General features: G+C 40.9%; 2 protein-coding genes and 2 non-coding genes across 19 annotated transcripts in view; 2 read left to right on the top strand and 2 right to left on the bottom strand.

Moving 5' to 3' along the window:
- ERN1 (endoplasmic reticulum to nucleus signaling 1) overlaps window positions 1-11,378 on the bottom strand; it is a 41,579-nt gene extending 30,201 nt beyond the window's left edge. Inside the window, exon 1 of one of the 3 annotated variants that reach the window (XM_087751099.1) lies at window positions 11,015-11,378. In XM_087751099.1, coding sequence (XP_087607225.1) covers window positions 11,015-11,017 — 3 coding nt within the window. In that variant the 5' untranslated portion in view covers window positions 11,018-11,378. Of the gene's footprint in view, window positions 1-9,486; window positions 9,879-11,014 lie in introns of those variants that run through there. The other 2 variants (XM_087751097.1, XM_087751098.1) reach the window with 2 other exon arrangements.
- Window positions 11,379-11,721: 343 nt separating this feature from the next.
- Window positions 11,722-11,784, top strand: LOC148056455 (small nucleolar RNA SNORD104). The gene has a single exon (XR_015703372.1). It is a non-coding gene; the product is annotated as a small nucleolar RNA SNORD104 (small nucleolar RNA).
- Window positions 11,785-11,962: 178 nt separating this feature from the next.
- On the top strand, window positions 11,963-12,099 carry LOC148056454 (small nucleolar RNA SNORA50). The gene has a single exon (XR_015703373.1). It is a non-coding gene; the product is annotated as a small nucleolar RNA SNORA50 (small nucleolar RNA).
- Window positions 12,100-13,082: 983 nt separating this feature from the next.
- TEX2 (testis expressed 2) overlaps window positions 13,083-27,589 on the bottom strand; it is a 73,162-nt gene continuing 58,655 nt past the window's right edge. For all 14 annotated transcript variants that reach the window (XM_087751089.1, XM_087751090.1, XM_087751091.1 and 11 more), the window contains 5 exons: window positions 23,131-23,263; window positions 18,567-18,689; window positions 16,374-16,583; window positions 16,020-16,140; window positions 13,083-15,138 (listed from right to left, as the gene is read on the bottom strand). In XM_087751089.1, the coding sequence (XP_087607215.1) occupies window positions 15,016-15,138; window positions 16,020-16,140; window positions 16,374-16,583; window positions 18,567-18,689; window positions 23,131-23,263 (710 nt within the window). In that variant the 3' untranslated portion in view covers window positions 13,083-15,015. The remainder of the gene's footprint in view (window positions 15,139-16,019; window positions 16,141-16,373; window positions 16,584-18,566; window positions 18,690-23,130; window positions 23,264-27,589) is intronic.

The following is a 27,589-nucleotide window of genomic DNA, read 5'->3' as shown; positions in this document are numbered from 1 at the left end:
AGCAGTAGAACAACTATTAGGAAATCCTCCATATCTTAGAACATTTTCTCCATAGAGTCACTTCTTCTTTGGGTAACTCCAGTAATATATACTGTTTATGATTTTATTTTCAGTCTTTCCAAAATCCTTTTATGGCATTACTGCTGCAGTGGAGCTCAATTCTGACTTCTTTCTCTGGCTCCCAGAGTCTGTCATTCATAAATTAAGGACATCAAATTTTACCACAATCATCCCAGCTTTCTGGTTTGCTTTAATATTCAACAAACAATTGGGATTAGCAGAACAGGGAATTGTCTATTTGTTTTTCCTTCCCATGGAACCAAATTCACTTCTCCCCCACCCAGGTAATGGTGGGGGAACATCCTAACCGTGTGACATCATACAAAATGCCAGCTCACTTCTGATGCTCATTTTGTATAGAGATTAGATCTTGAGATGTAACTGACAGCAGTCATCCTTAAAAACATATCTATACGTATAGCCACATACTAGCCTAGAGATGCTCATGCAGTCATTACTAATGATTCTGCTTTCAACCTATTAAGAAAGGGCAACAATTTGAAAATTTACTGGAAACAGTGTTGTGATGAAAACAAGAAGCAATGGATGGTGGTCAAAATTTATTCCAAATTAACCTTTGTGCAGTAACATTTTGCACTCATATTAATTTTCACTTGAAGATCTCAACACATTTCACAAAAAAAAAAAACCCACCCCCAAAGAATTCTGGTTAACAGTGATTCATGATAGGTAAGGAATTTCTTCCTCCTATACACAGAAATGTTGAAAAGCTAGTTTACTTTTAAGCTAATACATACTTAATGCACACACACAAAAAAAAATTTTTTAAAAAATCAATATTTCCAGGCTTGTGCTTTGGATAAGATGTAACGGTTATTTAATTTCTTTAAATATTACCTGAGGAGCTTACAATAAATGAAATAACAATAATAACAATAACAATTACAATAAATTAAATAACCTGAAAGCCTTAGTTGCATAAAGCTGTCTGGAGGGCTCTGGGCTTACAAAATAGAAACAAAACAAAAAACATGAACCAAAGACACTGACTGAATGTTCCAGCTCTGAATTTCAACTAATTGCACAAACAAACCGTGCCCGCCAGGTTAACTGCATTTAATTAACCATCACTCTCAACGCCAGATGTTGCCCAACATCAGACAGCAGGTAGCTGTTTAAAGTGCATACTGCATATCTGTGCAAGTTCAAAGAAGAAATCACAATGAACTGCGAAATTTGAACAACTTCTTATAAACTGTTTTTTCCTCAGACTTTTAACGAGCACATTTCAGCTTTCTCATGCCAAACAAATGTGTATTTTTACTGCAGCTGTACTCACAAAAAATCCCTATTCCAGAGAATTTAATTCTTCTTACATCAGATTCATAGATAAGGCAGAAAACATTTTTAGGCAATATTTCAACACAACAATGTATATGGTATAAATCCTGTACATTATACACCACAGGGAACACAAGAAATACTTGTTTCTCCATGAAGACCTATCTACCCTAAACCTGCTCCATGAACAAAAACATTTAATTTAAAAGACTGGAATGACTCTGTTTGTTCTTCTATCAAAAAAGATACACCAAAACCATCCGTTATCCAAACCAATCATTTTAGTTAACAAATACAGTGAAACTGCATCTAGAGTGAAACACAGTAAGCTGAGCAAGGACATACAACTGTTAAAAGCAGGAAGTGGAAATTACTGCAGTTCCTTTAAATTCCAGGTGGGAATTTAACACCCAAAATGTAAGGGCTAGTGTTGAAGTTTAGTTGCAAATAAAATACAACATATAGCAAATCCACCACATCTTCCATTTATACAGATTAAGATTGTTTTTCTAGGCTACTTTTCACTCTCCGCACAATTTTTTCTTATCTTTTACCTTCTTATCTTACAGAATCAGTACATTCTCCAGAAAGCATGTTCTCTTCCTGTCTTCTTATTGAGAAGTGAATAAAGCATGTATCATCTTCACAAAAAAATGTGCCTGTAAAATAACTACCATGATTATGGTTGGGTATCAAATATCAGTAATATATAGCATATGGAACACTACTTGTTGTAGATGTGTAGATTTAACATTATCATATTTAACATTTGAATATCTATTCGTTGTAGCATCAAGGCTACAGAAATTATGGACTTAAATGTGAGCTCTGAAACTCTCATCAAATCAGTAACCAATATTGTCTTCCAGACTACTGATATTTTAGAAGGTTGCTAGTACTTGGGATCGAATAGAAAGTACCAACGTGCAAAAAGTTCCTCTGCACATTCTGCAGTCACAAGAGTAAGAAAACTTTTCTGTACATCTACCCTCCAGATCACTTATAAGCTGAACAATACAGAAAGAAAACCACAGCTGAAGAAGTTATTCCTGCAAGTTTCTGTTGAAAACCAGATGAACACCTGAATGTTGCCCACAGGCAAAATGACCTAGAAAGCTCTCAGATATGACTAAGATCATGAAATTACAATAGCTTTTTTTAAGCTCTTCAGTGTAGTATCCTTGGTTTGGGGGGGAAAGTGCCACGCCCAGCTACTCTTTTGGTGCCTATCACCACTTCGTGGTTAACAGGGATACGTGAACTCTTCCTGGGATGGCAAGTGCTTATGGCATTCGCAAGCACGAAGAGAACGGTACTCTGAAAGAGGCTATTAGGTCTATCAAGCCAGAGAAATCACCTTCTCTTCAGAGGGCTCTGGGCCCATTTCTGCTCACTGCCCAAGCAGGTTCACTGGGAGTGAAATCAGCACAGAGGCACACAGATTTCACTGACAAAAGGATTCTGCCACATGCGTGCATCTTTTTTCTTCAAAATACAGTTAGGCAGCGTTGCCACTCCTGCCAAGCTCATGTTCTCCACTCTAACTGGCTTTGTCTTAATACCACTTTTTTCTAATGCTTTCTTATACCTCCCCCAGAAGTCTGTGTTTAAGTTTTACTGCTTTTGAAGGGCTTGCTTATATTTAGCCATCAAAGTGGCATCGATGTGATCACTGCAACCCTGTGTGTCAAAGGTACCATCTTCTTTGGGTGAAAGACTGAATATAGGGCAAATTTCATTAGCTCTTCCTGTACTTCTAATGTTGTATTTGCACACAGATAAAATACATAAAATACCATATATTAAAAATCTTCCATTCATTCATACTTTTCAGAGCATACCATATCATACAGTTGACATTAACCAGCTGAGTAATACACTGACACTGCTGAAACTTATGACCTAAATTAAAAAACCCAGACTATAGACTTTGCGATACAATATTGCTAATTTATTTTGACCAATATCCGCAGTAATCACTTGGAGAAAAGGCTAGGGAGTTAGTATAATTGAATGGAAACAAGGTTTTGTTCTTTCAAATTGCATAAAATAATAGGCATAAAAATGAACAGATTATTTAAATAATTACCTGTGTTTCACCCAGACTCGGAAGTAAAAAACACTTCCTCTTGATTTTATTAATTACTTTTATCAGTGGCTGAAGACTGCAGTATCAAGGTTGCAAATACTCAATAGACTTTATTTTGAACACAAAGCTTTATAATTAATTGGTTAATGGATTAATTAAAGCCTGGAATTAGCACTGTTATGAAAAGCTATGAAAATTATAAAAACCTGTATGTACAAGCCAAACTTGTTTTCATTTTTGTGTGGAGTGTGTAAGAGCATTTTCCACCACAAAACCCATAATAATCTCAGTCCTGAGACAGACTCTTTATAAATACTGGTATACACAGGTATCGTCCTCCCTGCAGGGGTGGGGTCTCAACTGTTGTGATGCAACGCAAATTCTTGAAATAGATTTTTATTCCATACTGCAATTTTATTTCTGAAGAGATACAACAACTGAATACAAGAAAAATACGTCAGGACATGAAACACCTGAGCAAAAAGACCTTAATTTAGTGAACAGAGAAAATGAGTCAGAAGGAAAACCTGGTCTGGCTCTTCTTTTATTTTATCTGAAACTGCAATAATGTCTATTTTAACAGCTACCCTCTTAGGAATTCATTGAGAGCTTCCCCTGCCTTGAAAGTCTGTACTCATAAAAATCTGCCACCCCAACAGTGATGTTAAGTGAAGGATCTACAACATTTTGAAATTATTTGAGGACTGCTTTAGAAGTAATTTTTAATAATTTAATTCGAAACACAATTTTAATAACTTTCAAGCTCTCATTGAGTTAAACTTTGACAAATGCTCTGAAGTGCCGACTGCTAACAATCCGTAACAGCCTAAAATTTGGGACTAAGCAGAAAATAGCATTTTTAAGATAGAATAGAAATATACTATCTAACAGAAATAGCATTTCATAAATAGAAATAGAAATGCACTTGATAAATACTAGTTAACCCTGGCATAAGAATCTTCCCCTCCGTCCAGATCTACCACATCTTTAGATAAAACGTTTTAGAAATCGAAGTAACAAAATGAGTCAAAACAATTCTGAAGGACTCATGGAGTCAAACGAAGGTCAGCGAAAGCTGTAGAACAAGTTCTAGTGTGTTTGTATATGTCTATGGTACAGTTCAGTGTCAAAGACGATATTATCTTCAGTCACTGCAACAGTTCCAATTTTTTTAAGGGTTAGCAGAGCAATGCCCTATTTTGTTTTATTGCGTTAGAAGAAAACAGATCCCCACAGGAATAACTTGTGCCGTTAATTTACTTGCTTAAAATCAGTACTTTTGAAATGCAGGTCACCGAGTATGCACAAATCCCACTGAAGTCAGTGGAAACAACAGACAGAAAGAAAACCAGGCCACTCAGTTCCTTGAGGTTATTGTTCTGTAACCTAGAAATACGTTTTGCTGTGGGGGTGATACCACAAGAGGTTCTTCAACTATGAATAAAGAACAGGAACACACTTCACAGTGACACTGGATTTGTGACGGTGTGTTGCTGACTCTGAGAAGTGTTACCGATTTCATAGAAATAATTGAGTACTCGCTAGTAAATAAACCACAGTGCCATGTGTTACCAGGTAATAATTTTCTCTTTTCTGAGTCTTAAGTAGGAATACATATGCACCGAACTTAATTTGTAAGGTCTGATGGATGATAAAGGATGGACGGTTTGCTAACTATAATTTACATCCTCATAATTTCTTTGGTAATGCCTAGCTTACCAAACAAAAAAAAGTTGACAAGATATATAATCACTCAAGGAAAAAAATTTACATTCCTCATTCCATAATTAGCTTAACATACATCAGGCTGTACATTTGCATTTTACTAAAAAACTATTAAAAAACAACTTCAACATTAACAGCACCAGACACTTTCCTCCCAAAAAGAAAAGGCCTGTACCATAATTTATGCTACTGGAACCACAAGTGGTAAACCAATAAGGATGCAAAGCAAAATAGTTTTAAACATTAGTGCACACTGCAAGCAATTGGCGTATTCATCACAGATAGCGTATGATTCATTACCCTGGTTTTGACAGCTATCCTCTAATTACATTGCCAGGCTAGAGGCTAAAACTCACGATGCATAATGAAACCATGCCATGAAGAAAGTCTTCATAAAATTCAGTAAACTATTGAGGGAGTTTTTCAGTATAACTAATAATGAAGTCAATATACAAAAGAGCTGACAAAAAATAAATCATATCTTCTTTAGAAAGTGAAATCAAATCTACAGATCTTTTCATCTTGAACTGAATTCCAACATGTCTTTGTTAGCTATTTCTCATCAACACTATAAGCCAGTTCCAGTGACTTTTCATTCACATGTCTATTCGTACTACAATAGGAAAAACTGAAAACTACGGGAGGTCCACGCCAGCTGTCCTCTGACTTGACTGAACTTTGAGTGGTGCTCTATACCATATACTCCCAGCTAAGTTTTCAGACTTGGGTCTCTCTGTAAAACGAAAACTTACTACAATATTCACAAGAACACCAGCAACCAAAATGAGTAGAAGGGCAGAGTTACAAACACATGACTTTATGCTCCAGAATAGAGCTGTCCATGACAATTTTAGGTGTACAAGCCAAGTTTGCATCCCTCCCCTCAAAAAACCCTAAACCTTAATATACTATTTTTTTTGAGAGACCAAGGAGATCTGCAACTCAAATAAAACACATAAATGTTAATTAACATAGTGATTGAAGACGTCCTCTTTAAAACCTCCTGCTGTCTCACATAGGTTTTCATGCCTATCAGTTAACTGGCCAAACACCTCATGCTGAGATAAAGAACACATTAGAAGAAAAGACATCTGGCTAAGGCTGGGGTTTTCCCATGTCAAGAACAGCCCGCATGTGCTGCCTGGGCATACCGTGTAAGAGAGCACTGAAACCAGTCCCACAGGCTGCGGGAAGGAACAGAGCGATGTTATAAATGCCAGTTTAATCCCAGAGAGGTTGTTATTTTTGAGTTGCACTGACTCCGTGTTACAAGAAAAACAGGCACAGTTTGGAATGTCCATGGCTCACAAAACCAAGGGTTTTTTCAAACTACAGAGAGCTGTAAATCATTACTGCATAATATTTACAGTGACTGCTTATTTACTGACAGCTCTATTGCATTTCTCATTGCTGTATCCGAGATGCCACCATTCTATAACGTGTTCCCATACATAGAATCATTAAGGTTGGAAAAGACCCTTAAGATCATCCAAGTCCAACCGTTAACCCAGCACTGCCAAGGCCACCACTAAACCATGTCCTCAAGCACCACGTCTACCCGTTCTTTAAATATGTCCAGGGATGGAGACTCAACCACTTCCCTGGGCAGCCTGTTCCAATGCCTGACTACCCTTTCGGTGAAGAAGTTTTTCCTAATATCCAGCCTAAACCTGCCCTGGTGCAGCTTGAGGCCATTTCGTCTCGTCCTATCGCTTGTTAGTTGGGAGAAGAGACCGACCCCCACCTCGCTACAGCCTCCTTTCAGGCAGTTGTAGAGAGCAATAAGGTCTCCCCTCAGCCTCCTCTTCTCCAGGCTAAACAACCCCAGCTCCCCCAGCCGCTCCTCACAAGACTTGTGCTCTAGACCCTTCACCAACTTCGTTGCCCTTCTCTGGCCACGCTCCAGCACCTCGATGTCCTTCTTGTGGTGAGGGGCCCAAAACTGAACACAGTACTCCAGGTGCGGCCTCACCAGTGCCTACATGATTAGGGCAATTCCAAGAGCTATCCCCTATCACCTAAATAACAAGAAACAGAGTTTCATCTTATAAAGAAAAGACAGGAAAGGAAGCCCTGGTATGAACATATAATATAAATTGTAGGAAAACACTACTGAAGTTGGGATATAAAGTAACAAAGACTACATTTATCAGACAAAGAAAATACAGAGCAGGAGATTATCACCAATACTCTTAAAAGAAATCTGTAGAAAATACAATTTGCAAAATCTTTAGGGAATCTCATGTTTTCCATGTTACCTCAATACCAAGAATTGTATGCCAGTCTTTTTCATGGGAATTTATTATTCAAGTGACATTAATAGTTCTAAATAAGCCTTCCCCGTTAAATGGGCTAATCACAGGTGAGATGACTGGGACTAAGTTCACAGAAATTAAAAATAGTTCTGAAAAGGGACTGAAGCAGGAAATAGATTGCAACTTGGAAGTCACAGTGAGGACTACAGCTGGCAGAGCATAAAGACGAGGGTAAGAGCTGAGTAAAGAAACAGAGAAATGGAGAACCCGAGACCAGATACTGATCTGAGGTAAGATGGAAGGGCAGGGAGATGAAGAGGACAGAGAAATCTAGAGAGAAAAGGGACTGAATTCTACCAGGGCCTGAGTCTGGTTTTTTGTGACTATGCAAGTAAAATTACACAGAATTTAGTAATAATGTGTTGATTCGAAAAGTATTTTTAGTATTTAAAAATACTTCTTAGCGTTCTTATTGAGTACCATTTTTAAAACTTCATGAGTTGCAAATCAGTGTTTTCCTTGCAAAACCTTGAACCCCAAACTTGTCAGGACCCTGAAGAGATCTCAGTCCAACCTTATAGTCCTGACTAAGACAAAGACATTAGCACTTTACAATAACGATTCTAAAGTAATTTTTGTTGACAGTCTGCATTTAATTTTTTTCCAGTTTCTTAATGAAGTAACAACACTAGGTATGTTACACAGCTTCACTACTAAATGTGTTTACTTTGAAAGAAGGGGAGTGGAGCTATTATGTCCCAGGTGAAAAAACAAAGCCTTCAGCTTCACTTAACCTGAACTGTAACCCCATATATTACACCAACATTTGCAGGTAACAATGAACAATCCATCGAAGAACATAACCTAAAACATTCCCCTGCCACAACTTCAGTATAATGGAAACAGTAAATGCCAGGTGAGCTTTTCATTGTCCTCCGATCCCGAGAATTTACAAAGAACAGCACCTTTTAGACTTGAATTTTTGAAGACTTAGTTTTCCATCTCAGTTCACACATAGCAGACAGCACACATTTTTAAGTACACTGTTTAAAATTATTACCTCCATACAAATGATCTGCTCTGCATTCCATCTGCTTTGCACCAGTTTCACTATTCCCTGTGCTTTTATTCCTCCACACAATACCTTATAACCAACCTGGTTATTTCTTAAGAGGTTTTGTAGGGCAGTGACTTGTGCACTTTGTCCTTCACCTTTGAATTTAGAACTGTAGTCTTTTTTGGAAACCAACCAACCACATGTACATTTAGCACATGTTGCTATCTTTGCTCTGGAAACAGAACGATCAAAATACCGGGAGACGCTATACAGGGCATGTAGCTAATCATTGGTATTCGGATATCAACATATATACAATGTTGGGGCTTTTTTCAGAAAGAAAACAAGTCCTCCCACTTATGAGATTATGAAGGCACAGAGCAAAGATCTTCTAGCATGTCTCACTAGTTCCTCTATCCACCTACATAGTTTCAGCTTCCAAAAGTTTCTTTGTCCTACTTTCATCAATTACTTTATGGGAAATTAACTGTATTTTTATATTTCAAGGATTATTATATATGCTACACGTTCAGGTACGGTGTTAGCTGCAACAACGTATGGCACAGAAGCAGGTACACAGCTGAGCTCGATCAGGCCGGTAAACTGCAGCCCCTCACCCCTGCGCACCCAGCCGGGCACACGGCATTAACGACAGTAAAACGGACAGCGCGTTGGCTTCGCCGACGCGGCGGGCTGCGGGCACCTACGGCAAACTTTCGGCAAAGCCCCGGCCCCGTCCGTCCGTGCGTGCGTGCGTCCCCCCGGCTCCCCTCTCCGCGGGCGGCGGGGGCGGCCTGCACGGGGCGAGGCCTCCCCTGGCCCGCACCGGCTCGGCCGCGCCCGCACCCCGGGCGAGCCGTGCCCGCCCTCCCCCGCCGCGGCCGGGCCGCGGCCACCGCCGCTCTCCCTGCCCTCCCCGCCGGCCCCCCAGCGTCGCCGGCTCTGCCCCCGCCCCAGGCCCGGCGGGCAGAGCTCAGCCCGGGCCGCGCCTCGCTCACCCCGGGCTTCGGCGAGAGCAGCAGCAGCAGCAGCACACCCAGGCTGAGGAGGAGGCGGCGGCGGAGCGGCTCCATGGCTGCCGGCCGCGGGGGCTCCGCGGGCGCCGGGCCGGCTCCCCCGGCGCGGCGCTGGCTGCCGGCCGCAGCGTGTCCGGCGCTCCCCGCGCGGCGGGGCGGGGCAGAGCGGGGCCGCCCGGCCCGGGACACCGACGTCAGCGGCGGGCGGCCCGGGCCGCGCACGGGCACCCACCGGCCGCGGCGGGGGGCGCTGCCCGGGCGGCCTGCGGCGGCGGGGGTCGTGGCCCGGGACGGGGAGAGGCGGCCCGCGACGCCCCGTGGCCTCGTTCTGCGGCCGGAGCCTCCCCGTTTGTGCCAAGCCCCGACAAAACGGCAGCCGGCCCGGGGGGGCTCGGCCAAGAGCCCTGGGCGCGTTAAGCGGCGGGGTGCAGTGACAGCTGGCTGGCTGCTGCTGGTTTTTTTAAAACACCTGATGGGTAAATTCAGGCTTAACGAATAGCCTCCCTCCTCCAGCACCGCCCTGCCCGGTAGAATTTCCCTATTGATTTTTTTTTTTTTTTTGTTTTCAAAGCAGATCAGGCCAAAGTTATCTGGCATAGCTCCTGTTTTGGTAAAATCACTGTTGACCCTGGTGTGCGTTGCAATGCCTTAAATAAACGCAAAACCAAAGAACATGCCTCTTTGAACCAAAACCCAGGTCCAAGCTCCCCTGAACAGGTAAAAATAAACACAAAAAATACTGAACCAAATGGAAGAAGCTTTAAGAAGAGAGTAAATTTGCACTGCTTGGCAAAGGCCTAGCTTTCAGGCGCCTATTTATATAACAAAGCCACTTTGTCCTTCCTACGCATTGTTTGCTTTTTAATACTGGTATCATTAATGGAGCTGCAGAGCACACTGAGTACTAAGTATGCAATATGTGCATAACAGATCAGCTCTGGCAGCTCCCTCTTTTTATAAGCGTGCTTTTGATTATATGGGCAGGAGGCATAATTATGATCTAACCTGCAAGTCTGAATACATAAAAACATCCTGGAGCTACAAGCCACGCCGAGATTGCCATTCTCCGGTACCGACAGATGGGTTTCTTTATGGCGGTCTTGGATTTTAAGCAGTCACACCATTTGAGAACAAGCAGACCATCTACCACCCTGCTTTGTGCGTGCCATGGCAACAGCAGGCACAGGGAACACACCGAGAGCTCTCCCACACGCACAGAAAGCCCTCGTAAGCGCACACCACGACAGGTAACGCGGGCAGCCGCGCCTGTGTAAGCAGCAGACGCGATGCTGTGTAAGAACGGGGCCTCCCCGGAGGACACGGCAGGGAACCGCTTTGGCCCCGCTGCCTCCGGCCGGCCGCCGCCCCGGGGCGCCGCGGGTACCACGGGGGGGCAGCATTCCCCTTCCCACGGCCCCCGCCTGCCCGGGGCTGGGCACGGAGCTGCCGTCCCTCCTCGCCTCTGGAAATCGGCTGGCGAGCGTTCTAATATCGCCACCTCTTTACGTACCATTTCATTAGCCTCAAGCGGAATTTCACGCCATGCTACGTTAACGGAGGAGGTTTTCAGCTGCGCAAACAGTGCGTACGCCGCTACCAAATTGTACTTATTTAACACAAGTCCCTCCCAACGGCCTCACAGGACGTAGGAACAACGTCAAAAACACGGGCTGAGGCGGCCACCCGGGGCGGGAAGACGAGCGTAGCCCTGCGCCCTCCCGCTCCGCGGGCACCTCTCCTCAGAACCTGAGGAACCACCTCTGAGGCAGGCAGCTCTGAGGTCCGAGGGGGGCCTCAGCTTTTACACCTGTAATACTAAGCCCTATTTCTTAACAGCGACAAAGTGCTAGAGCAAACTACTAAAGAAAAGAGTGCCGTTGTTTCTGAAAAGGCGAATAAAGCTACCCAGCACGCCGGGGCAGCGCGGGCTGACCAGGCTCTCTCAGAGCCTTACCTCAGCCCGCCCGCCGCCATCTCAGCGCCTCCCCGCCTCGGCCGCTGTGGGCGGTAGCCCCGCCCCACAGCTCCGCCTACGCGGATCAGCACGTGCTCCCGCCTTTGAATCCTATTGGACGAGACAAGGAGGGGCGGGGTACCTAGCGGCGGTCGCTCTATAAAAGGGAGGCGACGGGGGACGTCGGCCTTTCTATCAGCGCAGCGAGGGGAGGTGAGAGCTGGCGGCGGGAGGCGTGGGTGGACGGGCGGGCAGGCCGGGCCGCGGTGATGTCTCTTGACACGTGTTAGACTGCTGACATGCATGAAGCAAACCTACTACTGAGCGCCCAGGCTGCCGCCCCCGCGGCGGGGCGGCTGCGGTGCACGGCGTCTGTAACCTCCCCTTTTCCCTCGTGTCTTGCAGGGCCCGTGCGGTGACCGGCGGGGAGCGGCCTGGCAAATAAAGCTGTGTGCACCCGGTGAACGTGTCCGCCTGGTTCTTCCGCGCGTGTCCGCCCGTTCCCCGCACTGCCTTTGACCCGGCGGGGTGCCCTGCCCGCGGCGCCGCTGGCCAAGCTGCAGTGCTAGAGCGAAGCGCTTGTTCATAACTGGGGCTGCCCGGCCCGACCCGGGTGGCGCTTTTAAAAGCAAGTTACAGCTCCTCCGGGCGAGCCCTGCCAGCGCTGCCGCCGCCGCACAAAATGGCGCCGCGGCCTGACGGGGAGGAGGCGGTGCCCTGCTCGGGAAGGGGCCAGCGCGCGCCGTACGCTGCTGGCCTTGCCGCCACGGCAGCCTGCGTCTGCTGCTGAAGTAGGTCAGGGTTCAGCTTGTAAAAGGGGCTTGGAACAAGTAGCAGAAGTCCTGGGATTCCTGCCGAGCTGTTGCAGGAGTAAAGCACCTGGATGAAGGAAGCTATTAAGTAGGAGAAAAGCATCCAGTGATGGGCGTGCTTGATGGGCACAGCAGAAGAGAACTCGAAACAAAATGGGAATTTGATGCCAGTGACCTAAGCTGCAGCTATTTAAAGGGCCTCCATCTTGTCTGTCTGTTAAGAGCTGTGCTTGTGCTGTCCTGCAGGCAGAGAGGCTAGAGGTAGACGATGTGTTCTGTATATATAAGAGTTACATCTATACCCAGACTGGTGACCGGATCAGACATGCAAGAGGAGTAGCTGAATCCAGGAAGGTGGTAAAACATGCTTAAGCTCAGAGAGGCTTTCACCAGCAAGCCTACCGCAGAGGGTACTGCATCCCACCTCTGGTCTGTAATTCCTGGTAATCATTTCAAGGTTTTCACAGCTGTAAAATGAAAAAAAAAACCGGTTTAAAGCATGTTCCTTGTGAATCACTAGCTGCTGCAGTGAAATGTAGTTTCTCTTCACTACAGTAAAATTATTCCATTTAAGCTTTTTCCTTTTAGAGCTAGAACAGTCCCAGTGTTGGTTAACCCTAAATCATCATAGGCCATAACCACCAAGTAGACCCAATAATATACCCAACTCAGGTATATTTAAAAAAAAAAAAAAATCTGCAAAGCACATAGAGTGTGTTGTCTTAGCAAGTTGCCTTTCTAATGAAGACTTTGAAACAACATGCAGAAGATAATGGCTAAGCACTATGTACAAATAACTCTTAACTGAATAATTGTTTGACATGGGATAAATTTATTTAATAAAACAAAGCAAGCAGATTGTAGTTACCCACAGTTTATGAAGTGCAATACGACAATCTTGTGTAATAAGTCTACATCTGTTTACACATTAGTGCATCTAGTCTTTTGACTTTAGTTATTGCACATAGAAATTAAATCATATAAAAGACCTGCGTACAAGACATGCAGACTTCATGAAAGGCAAATAATGCCTACATAATCAGAGCAAACCCCAGAATATACACAGCCTGGAATGGTCAAGGAGGAGTTCAGGTAAGAAATATAACCTACTAATATTTCAATTAAAGGTAACCAAAATAGGTGTTCAAATATAGAATTAATTTTAAATATATTAAATGCTAGTTTTCTTTTATGTTTCAGGCAAGGTGCTGTTTAAAAAACCTTCAATATAATAGCTTCATTTAGAGATGGTAAATCATCAAGTTACACGTGGAAATTTTGTTTTACATCAAATGTGACAACACAACATACAAAAAAGTTCTTAAAAAATTACTTCTAAAAAAAAAAGCAAATTATGTTATAAAAGGAGAGCCAAAACTCACCTTCTTTGTAAACTAAAACGTTTTCTGACATCCATGAACAGTTGGCAACACCGAGTATCAGAAAAATATTACATGTGTTAAATAGTGGATATGTAGTGTTCAAATATTGAATTTACTGCATACGTTTAGTCTTGACTCTATACCAGACAGAAAGAAAAGGCAGTTTCCCCTCCCCCCTTAGTTTTGGCCATTAATTAGCAGAAACAGTCTTTAATTACACCGCAATCAGCTTGAATAACTGCAATGCTTGAATTCCTATTCCACAAAGTCCAAAAAGCCAATGCACGGGGGTCAAAATCTTTCAGTCACGGCTGTTTTCACAAACATCAAGCGATTTGATGCCTGGAGTTGCACGGCTGTAACGTGAGGATTTGGTCCCATGCTTTGTGTGTAAACACAGTGCAATGGAAAAGACTCACAGCAACAAATTCTCCTATAAGAAAAAACGCGGTGTGTTTCACTGTAGCAAGAGGCTCTATACGCAGTAGGGTAACTCGGTACTTCTGGTAATGTGCGGTGTTAGACATTTCATGTGTGTGCTCATGTCTTTATAAACATTCAGAATTAATCATGAACCAAGGTGATTGTACCTCACTATAAGGCGGCTTGCTATGGTTTGGTCTCATGGCTTCACCAACTTTTTTCTCCTCATTTACAAAAATCTGACAGTCTCACCTTCACTGATAGTTGTGTGTGTTTTATGGCTACTTGCTTCCCAAAAAAAGCACAAGTTCTGTATGAAAAAAGTAATATGTATATACCACATTGAATCACAATATTACCTATACATCCAATTTACATTCTTTTATCCTGAAAGCATTTCATATTTCGATTGCTTGACACAAGCTATTGACTGCAGAAGTGAAAGAACATAAAACAGTTCATTCTACACCTCCAACTGCCTGAGAAAGAAAAATATTCTTCCAGTTTTATAAATTCATTCCTTATTTAGGATTTTTTTCCATTTGGCACGCAGTTCATTTGCTGCCAAACAACCTTTCAATGCTTTAATGCACATTAACATAGCATGAAAACATAAGCTGAACAAAAGGTGTGTCATCAAGCTCCTTGATCTATTACAGTTAGGTTCCTCCTCCCTCCCCAAAGAACAGGTCATCTTAGCCTCTGAGTTAAAATCCTGATGGCAGCCGGTACAAAAATAAATCAACTACTTAATGGAATGAAACTTCATGTAGCTGAAGTACACAGGAACAATAACCAGGCAAGTGAGCACAAAGGTATGGTTATAGGCAGTCCTTGGGGGGCAGAAAGTGGCACAAGTTAAGGATGAGAACTACAGCACAGTTTATAAAACCATGAGAATAACTTTTATAATACTGTAAACTGCAAGAGTCTTCACACGTCATGGTTGATCAGGGGCCTCTGTGACCAGCTCTTTAGGAGGGCATGTAGAGGAGCGGGGATCCATGGCTGAGTGCATTAGAGGAATATAAACATCATCCATGTTTGGCATGACAAAGATTTTCTGTGAAAAAGATGTGATTAAATCGTTACATTTCATATGCCACTTGAAACCTTAGTTTTCCAATTTGTTTAGTTAAAAAACGCAACAAATTTCCAGATAAAAGGTTATTGAGTTAACATTGTTTGAGTCAATGCCTGTACTTGAAGCCATACAGTGTCTGTTAACTCAAGCCATTTAGTTGTGTTACAGTTGTAGACGAAGCTCAGAAATACAAAGATCTCTGCACTTTCCATTAAATTGGAATGACACTACAGGAAACATACCAACTTTTCTTAACTCTGATGCTTCCTCAGCTCTTACCCATATACTTTCAAACTGTACTTTTAATGAAATCAGTGGCTTTGATTTCTGGTTGATTGTACAGGTTGGTGTCGGGAATGAATCTGGTCAGTAAACTGTTTTCCTGTCCTACAAGTATTTGTAAATTTGGAGATTTTTTCCTATTTTGCACTATGGTCAATGTGATTTTTTTAAAATTATTTTACTTTAAAGGAAGTAGTAACAGGACACCTTACTGCCTCATCTGTTCATAAGTTTAGACAACAGTTTGGCCCTCTATTACCTAAGAACACCTAGGATCATGTTTTTATTTAGGTACTACAAATTCTGACCTAGTAAGAAAGAAATGGCATTTTCATCTCTAAAATCATTCTGAGAAGTGCTAAAACAGATTTCCATCCAGGTCTACACACCCAGGTCTTGAAACCACCCCAGAAGTCAGTTTCAGCTGAGTTCTTAACAGCTTTTCCACTGAACAGGAGCAGTGGAGGATACCGACTAGTCTTGAATGGAATAGGGGACATGCAAAAATTTAAAAAAAACCCACCCCTCTAATAGACAAAAACTATCGTTAATTAAATGAAAATGTAAAGGAAACACACCTGAAACTCTTGTTCTAGTTTCCTCTCTATCCAGTCAGTTACATGAACGAGAGTCACTTCTCTCTCTCCAAGTTTTGGCCGAGCTTTTAACTCCAGGTAGGGAGGTCTTCGAAAGCCATACCTTAGGAGAGTACACAGAACAGGTTTTCTTATAAACACTCCAACGAAGCATATACTTAAATGCGTTCACTGTCAATGTTCTCTTAATAGCAGTTCCTACCTCATTTACAACTAGTTTGTATTGCACCTCTTCCAGAACCCATTTCAGCTACACTTTACCTTTTTTCTTAGTTGCAATCCCTTGGGTAGCACACACCTGAAACATTGCCCCATTCTGCATTAAGTTCCTCTTACCAGATTCTGTCAGTAGGTGGAGGCGGAATGTTAATTACTAGTGTTCCTCTGCACTCTTGTACTTCAACTGTTAGCAGCAATGGAGTATTGGAGACCTCTTCAATTTTCTTCTTAATAAACTCAGTCTCTGTTGCTTTCTGAAAGTACTTTGACTTAGTAATTTTATCCACAATTCTCATGATCTTACTTGTCCGATGTCCTCCAACATACCTTTAGATAGAGAATAGAAAGAGAGTACACCAAGGTAATTTTCTTAAGCATATTGTTTGCTAAAACACCCACAGATTTCTTATTAAATCATTAGAGTTTTTGATATAAAAATTCTAAACAGGTATGTATTCGCATGTCCAAGCAGTACCTACCAGAGCCTGCACACAGCAGCTGTACTCTGTCAACTACAAGTGTCTGGCAGATATCTGTCCAGTCTGAACACTCCTCCTTCCCAGATGGCATTGGAAATGCAACGTTTTTTAAAATTGCAAATATACTTACATCATTTATGCCAGCAAGCTGGCATGAGAAGTGACAACCTGTCTATTAGCATTCTAACAAAACTGTCAAGACGCAGATGCACCAAGACATATGCACATGTCAGCACAGAAGGCTCAACCATCATGTCAAGGTTTTCATTTTCAGGTACTGTAGCATTTACAATGAGTATAAAGGTGGTGAAAAAGAAGAGGAAGGTGATTTTTGCAGTGGGTGGAAGGATATTCCAAAAATGGTTAACTATCCCTGGAAAGAGAAGCTGCTTTTCCTGGCAATAGTGTCAGAGGGCATCCTAGCTTTTAAACCAGATGCTTTAAGGACTGACTGTGTGTTTTCTCGCACCTATCCCATTTCAGAAATATACACTCTAAGAATAGCATGTTTGATATTTTCACACACTGTGTTATACCTAATTGCGGCTCTTGATGTTATGTAGCAGAGATAGCCTTGCTAAGGAAATAACATTTTCCTATCCTGCAAAAAATTCATGTTTATCCAGCCTTTTACAGAACTTTTTCCTTAGCATGAGATATGACAAGAAACTCCTCAGCTGATATAAAATTGGTGAATTAATCTCAACTTTTGGATTTTACACTAGCTGTAACTTTACCCAGATAAAGTAGTTACTCTCTCATCAGATTCTACAGTGGTAGTAATGCAGATTTTTGAAAGGTGTAAGGAAATTCTTTCAGTAATTTACTTAAAAATTCTTTGTTCTCCCTCTTTGTCCTTAAGAGTTCTTTATAGGATCTATATATTTTTTAAAGATCTGAAATGCATCTACTTCAGTAATTCCATCACATAGTTTTCAAAAGGTTTTATGAGGAAAAGGAAACTCCCTTGAACATTTTGAATATGTCATGGAGCCTTTTGGTATATTCACTGTAAAATCACTGAGATGTGTTCAGACACAGGAAACATTGTGATTGCCTGAGACATTTCAGTGTTACTACAGATTTCTCATCGCATGGCATAATTTCAATCAGATGTAAAAAGTAAAAAAATCAGAACAGCAGCCAAAACAAGGAATGACGTGGCAAAACTGACATTAAGAAATTTTCTTTTAAATTATTGCACAGCGTCAGAGGGCAGTATTGCATAGCCCAGACACTCAAAGCCTTTAAAGGGAGAGAAAAAAAAAAAAAAAAAGCCGATGACAAACAAAACACAAAACCCTGAGCAAGAAAGCAAGGCTTGAATAACAGTTGTTTTCTTAAAGAAAAGAACACACTGGAAACAAGGGATCAGTAGGATCAGGATGGGTATAATACTGTATACAAACAAAGTACTTGAAGTTCACACACAAAATCCTGTTCTTGGCTCTGCTACCAGGCAAGGCACGCTGGGGAAGGTCCCCATAGGTTCTCTGGCCCAAAGACTTGTCTCTGTAATCTGATAGTGAAGGAATTAGGAGGTGTCAAATGGAGCACTGCACAGGTCACTCCACTAAAGTGCTGTATGGTGAGCAATGCTCCCAGCCTGGTAAAACACGCAGCAGAGCAGCTTTCTTTCACTCATGGCTTGATTGCTGCTCTTCGCTCTAGAAATGGGTGAGTTGTGTTTGCTTAATTGCTTGGACATACGCATGCTCCCACATCCTGTGTGACAATGAGCATTATAGGACTGGACCAAGATACCAGTTACACCAAGTCTGGAAATGCGGCGGGGAGGAAAGGATTAACAAGCACAATGTAGACAGCTCACCCTTCTGCTCCTGGAGTCACCTGCTTCTCTCCTGCCAATTCAGGAGCATCATCCTCTTCTGAAGACCCAGCGCTGGAGGATTCCTCATCACTGTCTGCAAGACAATATGCCCTTGGCCTGAAACTGAAACAATGCAATTTCCAGGTCAAATGTAATATTCCTACATAGGTATTCATCATGTACAGCTTTGGCTGACGTTACATGTATTTCTATTGGAGACTCTGAAATGTCCCCTCTTTTTTATAAACTCTATCTAAAAGAACAAAACCAAAACCACTCTGAAGCCAGTCTGTCAGAACTAGCTTCAACACGGAAAATTTATTTTCTCCAGTGGAATGTAATCCTGCATAAAAGAGGATGGCAGGGGACTGGCCATTCTACGTATTCAAATCAAATGTGGAGATTATCTGAAATATATTTGAAAGCATCTCTGTTGCTGCTTGTGGATTTCCATGGAAGTTGAGCAGCATGTAGACTGGACAGGGGTTTTTTTTGTTTGTTTTTAAAACTCTGGCAAAGACAGGCTTTTAAACTGAAAGGTGAGAACATGCAATTCTGTCTTGTACTAAAAGCAGACATAGGACTCCAACTTAAAATGACGTCTTCTATCAACTGAATCCCAGAATCCCTCGGAGATGTTAACTGAGGTGCTAACATATACACCTTACCTTCACAACGTCTATACCTTATCTTCACAGCACTTTTAACCCAAGTCAATAAATTCCATTTTGTCTACTCACACACACATGCAATTTTTGCAGTGTAGACGTATCTCCAGCAATGGTAACGGGGCAAAGCACAAGAGAATCAGATCTTTGTCGTCTGCCTCCGAAAGGAAATGCACAACGCTCACGCTGGCAGAGCAAAGTTGTCTCAACCTAGCGATTCACCTTACTGTAGCTACAGTGTGTGTCATCACTTACCAATTTCGTGCAGAAAAAAGGCAATTTTATTAACAGAAGTAGTCTAACATAACCCTGGGTAGTAATATTTCTTAGATGTTTTGCAGAGATACTTTTGTCCCATACAAATTTAGGCAATAATCTCCCTTTAGTATTTTTGCTGGAAATATTCCTTTCCCTACTACATTTGTAGTGAAATTGACCTTTGGGCTTGTGAATTTTTAAGCTTCTCTAACACAGTGAATGATGTTTACAGGATTTAAGGCTTCGTTTTGTTTTTTCTGAAGAGAGTCCAAGATGGAATAAGGCAAAGAATGTCATGGGGAGAAGAGAGGAAAAAAGTAAAGTAATAAAATCAAACAAGTGCTGCTCTTAGGGTACAAAATATCACACAGTAGTAACTAATTCCTAGGCTTCAACTATGGAAGAATTTATGTACACCATCACAGAAAAAATTTCAAATCTTTTAAATGGATTTAAATTAGGGAAGGATACAGTGAATACACTTCAGCATTAACAGATCTCTACCAAATGCAAGAGCTTGCAATAGTTACGCAACACAAGCTTCAAAAGCACATGGTTTTAGCCCTACGGACTATACTCAGGATTATAATATTCTACAGCTTGTTCAGAATACAGTTTATAGCTGCGTTTTCTTACTTGTGTGTGTGTGTATTCTTGGAAATTTATTTGAAGCATTTAATAACCTCACACAGGGTATGGACTGAGGCTACTGTCTGCTATTCTGTACATAGAACAAACTGTTAGTTGCTGCATGAAGTCCTAATGTAAAAGGACAGTTCAAGTACAGCTCACAGTGCACAACACTCCTTCCTAACCGCCTGTTTAAGAACTGGAGCAGTACTCCCCTGACCTCTCTACACTGAAGAATTTGCTACCCAGGCTATGGAATCAGAATGGTAAACCTCTTCTTCTTACCCAGAAATGCATTTTGTACCCCCAGAAGAGTGAAAGAGCACACCAAACTGAATGCCCTCTCTGAGGACTTAGCGGGCGATGGATGGTTCACGTCACTGGCCCAAATAGCAATGCTGGAGCTGTTTCTCAGTGAGAAGCTCACGTTTTTAGGTCAGATTCAACCTACAAATTTTCTACTTGGGTGTGACCTCACTGCACTTTCCTGTGCGTGTCATACCACCCAATTCAAAGCATGCCCAGTGTCTTTTCAAGGCTTTCAAAGGTGTCACCTTCTTACAAGGTGTTTTATTTGCCTAGGTAATAGGGCCCTCTGAAGTGCCTCCACAAGCACGCACCAACTGGCTAAGACCACAAGATCTCCTCGCATTAAACAAAACAACAATAAATAAGCTTGAGTGAGATTTCAAGGGATCTCTGCATACAATGGACCATTTATATGACACAAACATTGGCAGAAAAACACTTTGGAGCTACAGTATTGTTCCTGAGCAGACTGCACACTGTTTTATGAATTGCCATTTGTCGGTTTGTTTTTACATGGTACAACACAGCAAAAAGGATTGATGGGGTAAGAAACTGCGGTAACTTTGGGTTAGCCTGCCTGCCTTTGCCTAATCTCCAGTACAGTAGAACCTGCTACTGTAATAATTTTATAAAATCAGTAATTAAATAGTTTTCCACCCTTTTTGAGAGCTGCATTCTCCTGAGAGTGCATGCAAGACAGCATTATCAAACCGTGTAACAGCACACTTCTATTTCAAACGCTAACACAGCAGTGGCGATAGAATGGATGGCAACACTGAACCATTTGTCTCGCTTTACACTGACAATATCCAAGGACAGTTAAAACTCAGTGCTGTTTCCCCCACCCTCCTCTTTCTGGATGAGGAGATGCCTTTCTCACATGAGTTTGTGGTTACTGCATCTCAAGTGGTCGTTTGTCCTATGCTCTTGAGGAGCAGAAATGAGCGTAAGCAACCAACATGCATCACTTACAGACAATATGATTGTGGATGCAAGCGCATGCAGAATAGTTGATTTGTCACAGCAATTGTCAACCGATAATTAAAAAAGCCAGTAAAATTAACTAACACAATAGAAAGCACAGATAAGAATCAAACTGTTCTATACTTCTCAGAGTCTTTAATTTGTTTGTTTGTATATAATATCCATTGCATTTAAGGAAAAAAAAAACCCCACCAAGCAACCAAAAAAACCCCCATTCAAACTAGAATACATTAGACTGCTCTTTGTGTAAAGCTGGCATGGTACCTGGCCCTGAGCATCTGAAAGATCACAGCCATGTGCAGGGAGCAATACAGCTAATGGTTATACCTTCAAGTAATTGGTTGCTTAGCTACAGACATTTACATTTGTGTTGCTGGGGGCCTATTGCTCAGCTAGAATCAAGCTGATTTTTAAATATGAAATCAATGCATTCACTAATTATTTCTGAGGCTGTTCTTGCACTGGACAGATAAAAATACACAAAGAAAATCCTGAAAGGATGGGGAAGAAAAGGAAGAATTTGATTTGTACAGACATTTCCTTCTCTAACCCCCATTTTTTGGGTGGACAAGATTAAAGGGATTTTTCAAAAATCACACCTACCAATTACACTGATGTAAATTCAGAAGTATTTATTTCAAGCAGTGATAACAAGAATCTAGGTCGATTTTAAATCCTCTGAATTTCTACCAGTGTATGAGATCATTCAGCCATTAGTTTTTAAACATTTATTTTCTTGTCATGACTGCACTGTAATATAGTGCTGCTATAAATATTACTTCACGATATCTCAGAATAAATCGTCAGAGCTATGACATGAGTATACAAAGCATATAGTATCTTAATTCTGAAAGACCACAACATTTTATTCCTATCTAAGCAAATGGCCAGATTTAGAAAATATTTTCTTGATTTGTTGGCACTGGTTGTACACTAAATCAGAGACCACCTACTGCTCAGGGACTGCAGATTTCTGAAGTACAAAGAGAATACAGCACAAAGAGAACCAACACTCCACAGCTGACAGAATGGCTATTTGACAGGTGTCACTCACCAGGTTAATACAAATGGACAGATTGATGAAATTCAAACAACATCATAAAAATGAGAGGGAAAGCACAAATACTTTTTACTATTTATTCGGTAAGTGTACATGTGATTTCTAATTAGTTCATCTATAAGGCATTTCACTTAGACATGGCGGGTAAATAGAAGTGGGATATGAGGAGAACTGGAGACTAAAGTAGAGGTGTGATTATTCCCATGATGCAATAAAGCTATTGAAAAAGTCTTTACATAACAGTTACAGCCTATTTACCTTCCACAGTTGTTTGTTTACTATTACACACCATGCTGTGGTAGCATGTTATGTGTATCGATCTCCATATCTGCATGTATCTCCAATATTCAAGTCTTACTGGCCAAGACTCCAAACCAAGCATAAGACAAAACTAAATTTTAGTCACAGAACATTTTAGAATCCTACTAATATATATATAAAATTGATTGTACTACAAAAGCCTTTTCTAAGACAATTATCAATGGTGTAATCAAACAGTAAAGTTGCACAGAAAGGCCAAGATATACACTTACGTGTATGCAAACCCCCAGCTCCTTTCAATCTATTGCAGAACCAGAGCTGCATATACGCAAAGAAAATTTCACTTTTTCACTATGAAAGCTCTCACTTGATTCTACTCTTTTTAATACCTTACCCTTCTTTGCCGATCTCTCCAACTTTAAGCGCTTCACCCAGCGGCTCTTTACCAAGTTTGGTCAAGTTCATCTTCGTCTCTAGGGTCATTAGAAAAGATCCATTGTAGGACATTTCCAAATCAATCCAAAGTCCTAAAATCAACAACAACAACAACAAAAAGATGTCACTTTAAGAACAGTCAAAATCACTTTATTTTAATGTCAAGCAAAAATTTGTTTTAAAAAAGTTTATACATCACACTTTTTCCAAAGAGAAAAATACTTTCGTCAACCAATGAGGTCATTAATTCACAAATAGTTAAAAGCTTATCAAAGCAAGCTTTCTGTTCACATTAAGGTTATGCAACAAAGTTGAACGTTCAGGTATGAATCAAAGGCATGCTGAAAGACAGATCAGTGAGTACAGCTAATGACCTAAAAAGAGGAGTGTGATTTACGCACACCTAAACTGCTTAAGAGATCTGAATCAAGATAAAGAAAATAGAATACAATCAGGGATTCACTTCAAAACTATTTATAGTACTGCTCCAAGCCAATCAGTAATGGGGACACTCCTCCATATTACTTACGCTGTCCAAATGAAGCAAAACTTGAAATCCCAGAGCAATATTGCTTGTCACACATCACAACCTGCAGTCTCTTTTGCTTTTGACAATGGTGTATCAAAGAAGTATGAAAAGGTTCGCTCAGTAATTCAGCTATAGGCATTCTTCTTATAACTCACAGCAAACAGGGTCATCACTTAGAACAATTCCAGATGTGTAGTATGAAGTTAAATCTTATTGTCTGGGCAGACTATTCACTTATCGCAATCACCAAAAGAATTGCCTTGGGAATAACTGCAAGATTAGGGCCTGCCTCTTAAGTGACACCCTGCAGTCCCACCGATTAAAAAAAGCTGTAGGGTATTTGTAATCCAGAGATTAGAAATCAGATGCCACTAAGTATAGATTATGCTTCTTCCTTTTCCAGATACAGCAGCTGCACACAGTACGCCCTACTGGTATCTGGTACATCAACCACTAATGCATTCTACTTTTATTTACTTATTCGGAAGCAAGTAATGGTAACTACTTTTTGTGTTTGATTGATCTAGAAAAGACACACTTTATCAGTTAAAGAACAACTACTTACTTTTCTGCAAAAACACATCAGAAGAATGGCATTGTCCCCAATCCCACCCATTTATATTAACAAAAATACACACAGCTCCCAAAGACCAGGTCATTGATACACTATGAGATTACACGTTGGAAGCAATACTGAAGGCAAGCTGCTTCTTTACTAACCCAAATTCTTCTTCAAACACAAGCTTATGTAGATTTTTCCTCTTTACAGTAATGAAGTAGCAGTAAGATTATCAGAAACAAGAAAACAGCTAAACAGACCTTTTGGATAACCAATGAGTCAGCATGCTTCAAACATCAATGTTGTTCTAACAGTAGATCAAATTAAGCAAAGGATGCCATTACTGAGAGGGAAAATTCCTTCTGGCCAGAAAAGGTTCATACGCATTTTCCCAAGGGAAAAAGGAAGGTAGGGGAGGGAGAGGGGGTGAAGAATTGGGCAGATGGTACAATTTTTTCAGAGTTGTCTTGTTCCCTAGGCTTGACAGAAGTACAGTAAATACTACAGCATATGCTGTCACCCAAATAGGATTGTATTAACAGAAACAAGATTTTTTTTTTTTTGTCCTAACATTGTCTGTTAAGAAATTTAGTTACTTAGAGGAGCTTGCTTGTAATCAAGCACGGGTAAAAAAGTATGGATGAAACAAAGAACATCACAATTAGTAACTGCATTTTAAAGCCTCACAAAAGGCTACCTCAAATGATTGATTGTCTCAAACACTTTAAAAAAAAATTTCTTAAAAGTGTTCGTTCTGGACACTGGCCTGAAGTTTTAAGATTTTTTTTTTCCCCCCATGTATGGTTTACTCATAGGTCAACTTACCAACAAATACGTTTATCCTTATGACAACAACCATTTCTAATTTTCATCCCCTTATTTATTTATGTCCTTTTAAGTACAATAGCAAAACAAGTTATTTCAGAAATTATTCACTGCAAGTTCTTAAAAACTCTGATACTAAGAGTTCACATGTCATTCGGCAATATGAAAGAAGTTAGAAGGTTTACAAATTCTACCATAAATGTTTGCTTGTCACAGTTTAACTGAACAAGAAACTGAAGGAGTTAATTTTCTAAATGCTGTTGTCAGCAATTCATTGAAGCCAAGTGTTCAGCAGTCTCCTAAATCCCATCTCATGACTTAGAACTAGAGTCTTTGGTTACAACTGAAGTTATGAGAACAGAGAACGGAATTCAAAAAAATGTTTAAATCTAGGCAAAGGGAAACACTGACAAGAACCCCAAAGCGTCAGTTCATTTAAAAAGAAACCACGCAACAACCTAGCAAGCATCATACATGTAACGATTTTTAAAAGTTTTCACCTTGTTTTCTGTAACTCAAAATAAAATTTCTACCAATGGTGAAGCCACTTTGCTCTCGGGAACACTGGAGGATTTCATAAGTACTGTGGAGAACCCGCTGTCCCACATAGGGAAGCATTCGACAAGAAGCAGCAATGTTTTAGTTCCCCGAATACTGATTGCACGGGAGTTTATTCCATCTATTCAATTTTTATTTCTCTTAAAAGACAGTTTTTGTTCCTCATGACAACAAAACAATTTGCTCTTTTCAAACATGCTTTGTTTATAAAGCTCCAATGGAAAACATACTTTCAAGAAGTTGAGAGCAAAGTACTCAGTGTTTTATAGATAAGGCTTTTCCCCAAAGAGCTGCAAGCCTCAAGTGAGATAAGGGCAAACAATAGCAGTTGGATACAACAGGCAGCATTAGTTAACATGTTATGTATGTCCAAGAGAATTTTAATCATTCCCCAAAGTCTGTTTTGTTCACACTTTCACAAGGGAAAGGTTAGAGCTTACTAACCTTCTCACGCTTTTAGTCAGTGATTTGAGTGGCACAACATTTTTAATATTTGTGATAAAGTTCATTTATTTCCTCCTAAATTTCATGCATCTGGTATTCTTGCAAAGTTCTGATGATAACTATTCATGTGAGTTAGAGAAGAGCACTGTAGTAAGAGTGGCAGACAAATGAGTCTTACATCAAAACTATAGTTAAATAAACCTTAAAAAGCCCAGGTCCAAACTATATATGAGCAAAGATGAAGCCTAAATTGCTTCTAAGCAGAAACTGGCTCGTTATCTAATACTGTGCACAGCTGAATTCTATCACAAATTCTCCGTCCTGGGGAACCACTGTTGCTTGACCTTTAAGAACAGTGAGCAGAACTAAGATATCGAAGAGAAAAACCACTCCAGTGAATAGAAAACCCCCTCAAACCCACTGAGTTCAGCACTGCAATCTCCTCCAACCAGCACTGCAAGGAAGGACATGGCACTATATACCTGCTGTGTTCAATACCCTCATGCTCTGAGAAGATACTCCATAAACACGACAGTCTGTTCCTAAGAAACACTGTGCACAGGAGAGCTAGTGAAGATTGATCCTGTTACGATTTTCAGCTAGTTATCTGTTCAAACTTTGCTCTGTCCATGTTGTTATTGTTCTAAATATGCTACTGAGATTTGCTGAAGTTTGGCTCGTTGCTGGCCTGTAATTTAGAGCCTCTCCAGAGGCTCTTAACACTCTTAACAAGTATTGTAAATTCATTAAATTCCTACCATCTCACTACCAGTTTATTGGTTTTAGCAGCATCTAGAAATGATTTTGATATCTTCATCTAAGAGTTGAAAGAGCAGTTTAAAACAAAAATAAGTTGTTTGCTATGCAATCCATAGCTGCACCAGAACAGGTCCTCCAAGGAAATATTTCCCTTTAGACCAATTAGAAACTTCTCCACCTTGAGTTAGGTAATGCTCTTTCACTTCTCCAGCCCAGTGTAACAATATGGTAACTGAAGGAGTGAATGAAGTGGGAGGAGACAAGTTAAGAAGCCCTTAATAAACTCAGAAACAACCTAAAATTAAAAACTGCTCTGATTACATGTCTTAGAAGAAAGATGGCATCTACCTCTCCTCAGCATGTAGAACAAACACTTCTGAAGCTAAAAAAAAAAAAAACATTAACCCAAGTTTGTGTTTTTGTGAAACTACTTAAGTGACACGAGTATCCTCAAACATACTCGTGTGACCATATGCAAGCCAGAAAGAATAGAGAAGAAAAAAACCTAGTTCTGATTCATAAAGCAGCAGTATGAAAGTCCTTCAGCTTAAAAAAAAAAATCCATATTTAATATTAAGGGCATAAAATGATGCTGTGTTCTGAAGTCTCTTTTCAAAGCAACACTGTATTCTTGCTTCTGAGTCATTACAATTGTATTTTCTGAATCACTGTTTTCAGAAAGAAAAGAGAGCCAAATCTGTTTTCTGCTATGGTACAGAATCAGATCTGTCTTGAGAAGATGTG

This window comes from Nipponia nippon, unplaced genomic scaffold (assembly GCF_047370975.1).
Source record: "Nipponia nippon isolate SJK-2023a ecotype South Korea unplaced genomic scaffold, ASM4737097v1 scaffold_14, whole genome shotgun sequence".
Lineage (NCBI taxonomy): Eukaryota > Metazoa > Chordata > Aves > Pelecaniformes > Threskiornithidae > Nipponia > Nipponia nippon.
The sequence above is the reverse complement of the archived record's forward strand: the minus strand, read 5'-3'. Positions and strand labels throughout refer to the sequence as shown.